We start from the raw sequence: 8,457 nt of genomic DNA on the forward strand, positions 1-8,457 counted from the left end.
CTGGGCTGCAGCAAAACCTCCCAGTGGGATTGTCATCTCTGAAGCATGTGCTGCTGCTCTAGGTTTATCAGCAGGGACAAGTTATGGTATATACTGGTCTGAATACAAATATGGTTTTGAGTTCTCACAGATGTTTAGGCCAGCCACTGCATGCAGTGCAAAACCCCATCACCCTGTCTGCCTCATTTTATGCTCAGGTTTATCAGCTGCAGAGGCCACCTCTGAATTCCTGGCTCCTGGGGTGGTTTGAGACCTGTTGCTGTGATGGGTCGTGGTGTTTCTGATAGCAAATGTGTATGGAACAGCACTGTGGCTGTGTTGCAGGTCAAATGCTGGATGAAATAGTTGTCCCACTGACTCCCTGCTGTTTGCAGCTCTGCAGACTTTGTCTGAGCTTAGGGGTTGTTACAAGTAGCTCCTGCCCTCAGTAACAACACAGGTGAAAGGTAGAAAGGATGGAAAAGAAGGTAGATGGAGAAATAGATGAACTGGTTGTGCAGAACAAATCATTCACCTCTTTTCATGCTGTGTAGGTGTTCTCATCACTTGCTGCCCAGATGCCCCATGAATCAAGGGATGTCACCCACCCTTGGCACGGAGATACACTGCTCTGTGCTCTTCCAGCAGGGAATTATTTATAACAAGGCAATGAGTCCTGCAGTGGTAGGTTATGTGGAGTTATTTATGGGGAGGAAGGAGTCCCACAGCATTTCTCATTTCATGCATGAAGAATTCCTGTGTCCCTGATGTTTTTTGTTCCTCCATGCCTGAGCCTTGTCTGGTGCAGAGGGATGTTCATGGGTGTGGGAAGTGTTGGAGTTCAGGGACTCTTGCATCTCACCCAGTTTTTGTAGCCATAAACTCCACTGAAATGCCATTATTTTGTAGGAGGCCTCTAGGAATGCGTTTTAGCCAGTCAAGTGCAGAGATATTAGCAGAACTTGTGGAGCTGTCATGCAGCCCTGTTTGATGCCAAGGGAAACTAGAAAGATGGAAAGAAGGGAAACTCCAGGCACAGGAAAGATGGAGGCAGGGAGAGATAATCGGATAATGGTATGCCTCATAAGCACAGACATAAATCCCTCCCCTCCTGGCTAGCTGAGCAGTTACACTCATTGGCAGGGACAGCTGTTGCCTGTCCTTGGGTAGTCCCTGCACCCAAGCTGTCTGTGTCTGGCGTGGTGGCTGCCCATGTGCCACGTCTGTGCCCTAACTCCTCCCGCCGGCAGCACTCCCATCACATCACAGCAGCCAAGCTGTCCCCAGAAGAGCCTCCTTTCTCCCTTGATGTTGATGTAGCTCGGCTGCTCTGCCCTGTGTTTCACTGAGGATGGAGGCGAAGGAGGAGGGAGAGTTGCCTCAAGTGTTGAGTAGCTCCTCTGCTCTCTCTTAAAAACCCAGACAGGATGAAAGGGCAGGGATTTAAGTGGCATCAGCAATACACAGCCGAGGTGAAGCAAGCTTTGGGCTGGGGACTCTCCACTTGCTGCCACTCACAGCCTGTCTTGCTTAGAGCAATGTATATAAATAGTGCTGATAGGAGGAGAGGCCAGACACTGAACTTTGGGTTTGTTTTTTTTTTTCTTTTAATGGGTTGTCTGTTAACAGGTAATAATGGAACAGAACCATGTCCAGTGCAGAATCCCCTGGTTCCCTCTGTATTGCCCTGCTCAGGCTACCCCTGCTTGGCACAAAGGGCTGCTACTCTGGCCAAAATCACACCAAAAGATGGCACAGGAGGCTAACAAGTGACTCCAAGGGCAAATATTTAAAGCTTCATGATGTGACAGCATGTTGCATTTCCTCTGTCCTGCTGTTTCCATGTGGTGATGTTTCACCAGGCTGTACATCAGCAGGTCACAGGGAGGAGTTAGGGGCATTCAGATCTCTGGGATTAGCAAGCCTGTCACTTTTGGCAAGGCTCTATGTAGGTATATTAAGAGTGAGGGACACAGACAGTGGCAGGTCCTGTCCAATGGGAAGCACAGGGATGATTTTTTTGCGTTTTTTTGTGGTTTGGATTTCTTTTTTCCCCTTTCACCCCTTCACAGCAGCCTGGGGGAAAAATCTGAGAGGGATGTTTGCCCTGTGCAGGATGCTGCATCTCCCAGCAGAGGCCTGAAGACACACACTGAGCCTTTGGGCAGCCTCCTTCCCCATTCCAGAGCTCACACCTGCACATCACATCTCTGTCAGGGATGCAGGTTCCTATTTTTTAATTTTGGAAGGCCTGGGTGGAGTTTCTCTGAATATCAGCTTCCTTTTCTCATGGTGGTCAGTCCACAGATGCTTTGCTGGCTCTGCTGTAAGCATGCAGAGGAGCTGGTGCTCACCTGGTGGGTTCCCAGCAGTGGTGATGGTAACTGCCAAGTGTCTCTGCTAGTCACCTCATCTGGATGATGCTCTGAGGACATCACCCAGGACAGCTTTGAGCTGGGAAGGGAATTGCTCACATTTGTGTCGCTGTGACATGCTAAAGCAGAACTGAAATCCACAGTCGGTGCTTGAAGGGACATTGCCTTGAGAAGTTCCATGTCTGTCTGGAAATTGTGTTCCACAAATAAGCCTCTAAAAGTTAATGAGAGCTCAGCTGCAGGAGATAGCAGTGCTACCCCTGAAGAAAGAGGGAGAAGACTGGCCTGGGTCTGCCTCTGAGCTAGATTTCCATACTTGCCCTGTGCTGAGCTTCCAAGAAAAACTCCTTCCTGCAGGGATACATCCATGCAAAATTAGCACCAGCAGACAGTGGTTGCCACAGGAGCTGCTCTGTCCTCTCTGCAGCCCTGAGAAAAGCAGGGATGGGTTTTACCTGGCTCAACCCTCTCCTCTCAGTGTGTGGGTCCTACCTGGCACCAGGGAGGACCCAATGTTAGTTCAGGATGTTTTGGGGCAGCAGAGCTTTGCTTGCTTTTCTGGAAATATTAGAAAACAATGGATTTTATAAGTACCTGGCAGACAGAGCACTGCTTTTTCAGAGCAACACTGCTGTTAAATTTTGGGATTTGAGGTAGCAGTCGTTGAGTGTTGAGGGCCTTAGGAAAGCTGTGGGAACCTGCTGTGGTCAGTCATGTAGGACTCACACTGGTGGGGAAGGTTGATGTCTCTGTCCCCCTCTCTTCCAGCAGTACTCTCTGCTATTGCTTTTGGCTCTAGTCTTTCCACCCATCCACCCACTGGCCTTTTATTCATCAAAAGATGTAGAAGAATTTGCAGCAAAAATAAATGAATTTATTTTCACCCACCATCCATCCTCGTCGGCTGTGTGGGGGAGAGCTGTGCAGCTCATGACAGTGGAGGAGGGTGGGAGAGGAGGCTTGCAGGCACACAGCCAGAGAATTTCATGGCATGTCCTCCTTGGCAGGAGTGGAGGATGAGTGGCCAGCACTGTGCCACCACTCTGGGAAGTCCTTGGTGCAGTGACAGCAGTGGCATGTGGAGCCTGAGGGCAGCCTGTGCTTTGGGAGTAGGGTGGGTGGATTAGAAGAATGCTCTCTTTTGGTCCTTGAAAGCTGGGAATTATCCTTAAATCTGGAGCAGAAAGACACTGCCATCTTGTGTGCTTTTAGGCCCTGGATGCCATCAGCTGAGGAGCCATGTCTGACCTTGCTATGGAGCATGAACAACCCAAAATCGTGTTCCTTGTTATGTGCAAGACCCTCTGTGGTGAGGCAATGAGTTTGGGGAGTGGAGAGAGCTAAGGAAGGTGGTGGTGGGGTTTCCATGGCTGCTTCTCCTCACTTTCACTGTTGGCAGTCCAGAAGGAGGTGGGGTACAGTGCTGCAAAGCTTGGTGTTTGGCTGGAAACAGCTGGTGCCTCCAGAAGCTATCTCCAGTGCTGCAGAGTGGTGTTTCCAGGGCAGCTGTAGTTAAATACAAGACATCCATGAGGATGAGGAATGTATCTTGGAGTGAGCTGGAAGGGCTTTAGATGACCATAGCAATGGGTTGGCAAAGGGACTTCAGAAGATAGAGGCAAAGGAGTGTGAAAGCAGAGACAGAAACGCTGCCATGAGATGAGTATCTGAAGGGCAGGGAGAGTTGTAGCCATCAGGGTCTGTGTTTATCTTTGCAGCAGTGATTATTTTCAGATAGCATGTGAGAGTAAAACGTCAGCTCCTGCTATTAATAGCACTGCAAACAAGGCTGTTGCTCATTACTGACAGGTGAGATGAAGTTAGCTTTATTACGTCCCAGGTATGAAAAAGCACAAAAACAAGCCATGCTCTGAGTTATCCCCTTAGTCCAGAAAAGATGGAGGCACCCCTGGGAGGTGGCAGTGCAGAGTGGTTTTTCCAGGCTGCTTCCATGATGCTCCAGAGTAAGTGCTGCTGGAAGAGTGGATATGGTGAGGAGCTGCAGCTGGCTAGCACTGCAGAAAACACAAAATCATAGAATAGTTTGGGTTGGAAAGGACCTTTAAAGGTCATCTAGGTCATGTAGGTAAAATGCAATCTGAAGGCTTTCAGCATCCCTACTCTGAACCTGGAGGGTTTTCTCAGAGGAAAAAAAGGTCTCAGCCTGAGGTGAGCAGCATGTGGTGTGATCCCAAAACAGTGTTCAGTAGCAAGTCTTCATCTGAATGGGATGTAGCTGCCTGGAGGAGGGATTTGACAACTCCATGGTGGAAAGCTGCTCCTGGGCTTGTAGCCACCTTTGGGAAATTGAGGTGTCTTCAGTAGGCTGAAGGATCTGGGTGCTGGTGATCCTTGGAGTGGATGCAAACATGAGATGGACAGCAGGGTAGAAGTCTCGGGGGCGGATGGCGCTGGTGTAAGCAAGAGCTGAATACAACTTGCATTGTTTGAGCAGATGTGTCCTGTCTGTGGCTAATTATAAGCGTTGTGTGCACAACACACACTGGGAGATGTGCCAGATACTATTTCTTTTCATGTTGAACCCAAAATCATTATAATTAAGCTTTAAAGTTGTAAGTGAAAACTAACAAGCAGCACAGGTTTGCTGTCATGCTGCTTGCAACCAGGGCTGGTCCCCACTGGGATGGACAGGTGTGGGGGTATGCAAAGGGCAGTCAGAGGGACTGGGAATGTGAAGGGTTTGGGGGCTCAGCTGTGATAGGTATGTCCAGATTTGGGTTTTAAATAGGCAGAAGACCCCAAAGTACTAGAAACGTGCCATTTTACAAATGTGGGAAGTGTTGCTGAGTGAGCTTTAGCAGACTCTTAGGCTGGTGGGTGCAGATGAAAGGTGCTTGCTAAGAAGGGAAAATAGAGAGAAAAGCGGGAAGCAATCATGGAAACAATTGTGCAACCTCGAATCAAGGGGAACCTAGGTTGTCTCTGGTTTGAGGAAAATGAGGCAGACTCACTGAAGCAGCATCTCCAGGAGTTGCTGTGCACGGGGCTGGGTGAGGGGGATGTGACGGCCGTGCCACAGCTGCAGACACCACTTGATGGCTGCTTTGTGGCATTTTTGGGGGCCCCAGGACTGGATGGGTGCTGGAGGTGGCACCATATGCCCTCAGGGAAGCATCCCACCTCTGCTCCCCAAACATCAGGGACCTCATGATCCTCCTTCATGGGCTACACCGCAGGAGCTCAAATTGGCCGTGCATGTAGGGGTGAGGATGTTGTGGTGTTCTTGTCGTGTGGCCAGAAGCATGATGGATGGGCTGTGGGGGTGCCTTGGGCACAGCCACCACGTGATGAGCAGTTTAAAACCAGCAGTGAGCTCTCTACCCTGCTATTTGTATTTGGGTTTCAGTGCTTGTAGTTGTTCATCTGGGGCTGTGTCTGAATAAATTATGTTTTGAGATCCAAGTGAGCACAGGGGAACAAGCCACACTGTCAACACAGCAGCAGAGCAGAGACATCTTAACTGCTCGTGATAAATGGGTCAAGATGGGCCCCGGTGTTTTAAAAATTAGCTGTTGACCTAGATAGCAGCAGCATAATGACTTGCAGTGGGAACAGAAGTGAGCGTCACTGGAGCTGCGTGTCGCTCTGAAGGTGGGGATAAGCCCAGTGTGCTGGGGTGAATCTGGGCTGGTTCCCCACCCTTCATTTGTACCTGGTTTTTCCTTAGCAGCTGGTCTGTGCCACAGGGAAGTGGGGAAGACCTTAGCAGTCTTTCTGATGGCTTCAAGGAGTCACAAGGTGCATTTGTCCTGCAGGCAGCAGCTGGATAGGCACCTCCCGCCACCACGCACTTTGCTGTTCTCCAGTGGCAAAGTATTCTGAGTTGCCTTACTCATTCCCCCCCACCCCCAGTTTTGCAGGGGGAGTGGTGCTGTGCAGCCCTGAGAACCCACCTGGGCTGTTTAACTCCAGTCTTGTGGAGTGGAATATGCCCAGAGCACATTGGTGACTCTCAGCAGGTGAGTCCAGCCCAGTGATGTCCTGCCACATACCTCAGGCAAGCTGTTTGCCTGGGGACAAGAGCCTCTGGACAGTACAGCCCTTAGTAAAAGGGGATTTTGGCAGCAAAGCACACAACGGGCTGCCTGTGCCAGCCCTGGGACTCAGAGTGGATGCAACAAGCAGCCAGGGATGGGTTTTGCTGTGCTGGAAGGGATCCAGGAGTCACTGCAGTGAAGTTACTGGTAGGACAGAAGAGTGTGACTGTGCGGGTCAGAAGTTGCCCATTGTGTACCACCACAGGCTGGGGACCATTTCCTGTGTGTGACGCACTTCATTACGCTTAGTCCCTGGCAATCTTGCTTTAGTTTGTAGGGACTTTCCTATGCATTTTCCTTGGAAATAGAACTCCTTTCACAGCATCGAGGGAAAAGACTTTGGTCCTTATTTGTGGAGGTGGTTAGTCCCCATGTGTGACAGGTGGTTTCTGTCCCAGGCCCTGCTCCTACCCGTGTGTTTGTTAATGGGCACTTTGCCTGCCTTGCCCATCCAGGGTGGCTGGTGGCTACATGTGCTGCTTTATCTTCCACAGGCTCCTGCTTCTGGGTGGCCGTCCTGGACGGCAACGTGGTGGGGATCGTGGCGGCGCGGGGCAACGAGGAGGACAACACGGTGGAGCTTCGCCGCATGTCCGTCGACTCCAACTACCGCGGCAAAGGGATCGCCAAGGCCCTGGGCCGCAAAGTGCTGGAGTTTGCCATGCTCAACAACTACTCCTCCGTCGTGCTGGGAACCACGGCTGTGAAGATGGCAGCCCACAAGCTCTACGAGTCCTTGGGCTTCAAGCACGAGGGTGTTGTTGAACATTATGCCCTGCCAGGGATGACACGCTCCTTACTGGAGAGAATGTTTTTCCAGGTCCGCTACCACCGCTACCGCCTGCAGCTGCGGGAAGAATAAAAAAAACCCAACCAACCAAACGAAAAAAATATTTTTTCCCCCTTCAAAAAGAATAAATTACCCTTCTATTTCTTGTCACCGTTGATTTGCCAATTTTGGGTTGAGTTTTTGTTCCCTCATGTCACCTTTTGGTTAGCTCCGTTCAGCGCCCCTTCCTCGCATGCTGTAGGTGGTGGTGCTGGGAGTCCTGCGACCCGGCAGAGCAGCAGCCTCTCCTTCCCAGGTACCTCCGTAAAGCACAGAAACTTACTGCAAAATAGTCCCACTGCTCTGGTGTACATAGTCTTCTCCTTTTCCAGATGTAAGATAACATAGTGATGCATTCATAATAGCGCAGAAATATTACTTGAATGCAGTTTTCAGTATTTCACGCACCAGTAAGTAGAATATGCATTCGTCTTACCGTTATTTACTGGTTAATAGTTTTCAAAGAAAAGGTGGGGGGCAAACCCTGCCCCCCCCGCCCCAACCTGCTTGCTACAATGCATGAAGAGGAAAGCGCGTGCACGCACACAAACACATCGCACTGCCACCGCGGCACTGGTGTTGCACTTTCTTTGGATGTGCCTCATTCTGCCAAATGTCTGAGAGATCCTGGGTGCATCCGGTAACCACGACTCCGCTCCACCTCCCCCTCCTTCCTACGCCAGCACAGACTCGGAGCGGCTGAACTGAGCCCCATTGTACCATAGTGTGAAGTTAAGATCAAACCTAAATATCTCCTGCGCTGTTCCGTAGCCACGTGTAACCTGCAGTCCTGGGCCAGACTCCGCATGTGCGTTGGACTTTCTCTTTGCTGCCTTTTGGGGGTTTTGTTTGTTTGTTTTGTTTTTATTTTTAAGGGTTATTTTTTTCTTGTTGTTGTTGTTATTATTTTTAGTTTTGGCTTTTGCTGAATGGTGTCGTTGAGGCGTAATGGAGGCTGCAGTTCCTATGGCAACACATTTGCACATTAATGTGTGCACCAAATCTCACCACTTCAGAGAAGCAACGTGTGACAGATAATAGCATTTTGGGGAGCGCCGGGGTGGGAGGGGAGCGTACTTATTATCTTAACCAGCTGCTTGTTTGATAAATGTAGGTGGCCTCACTGCAGCCTTCCATCAAAGGTAATTAACTGCTTTAATGATGTCAGATTTGTGAATTGTACAATGCAAAAAGCAATGCAAAGCAGATTCGGCAT

General features: G+C 50.0%; 1 protein-coding gene across 1 annotated transcript in view; it reads left to right on the plus strand.

Annotated features, from left to right (window-relative positions):
• The window catches only part of LOC103807544 (N-acetylaspartate synthetase-like), a 23,631-nt gene extending 16,284 nt beyond the window's left edge, over positions 1-7,347 (plus strand). Inside the window, exon 2 of the mRNA XM_009080277.1 lies at positions 6,907-7,347. Within this exon, the coding sequence (XP_009078525.1) occupies positions 6,907-7,274 (368 nt within the window). The 3' untranslated portion in view covers positions 7,275-7,347. The remainder of the gene's footprint in view (positions 1-6,906) is intronic.
• Positions 7,348-8,457: the final 1,110 nt, after the last annotated feature.

This window comes from Acanthisitta chloris, unplaced genomic scaffold (assembly GCF_000695815.1).
Source record: "Acanthisitta chloris isolate BGI_N310 unplaced genomic scaffold, ASM69581v1 scaffold16518, whole genome shotgun sequence".
NCBI lineage: Eukaryota > Metazoa > Chordata > Aves > Passeriformes > Acanthisittidae > Acanthisitta > Acanthisitta chloris.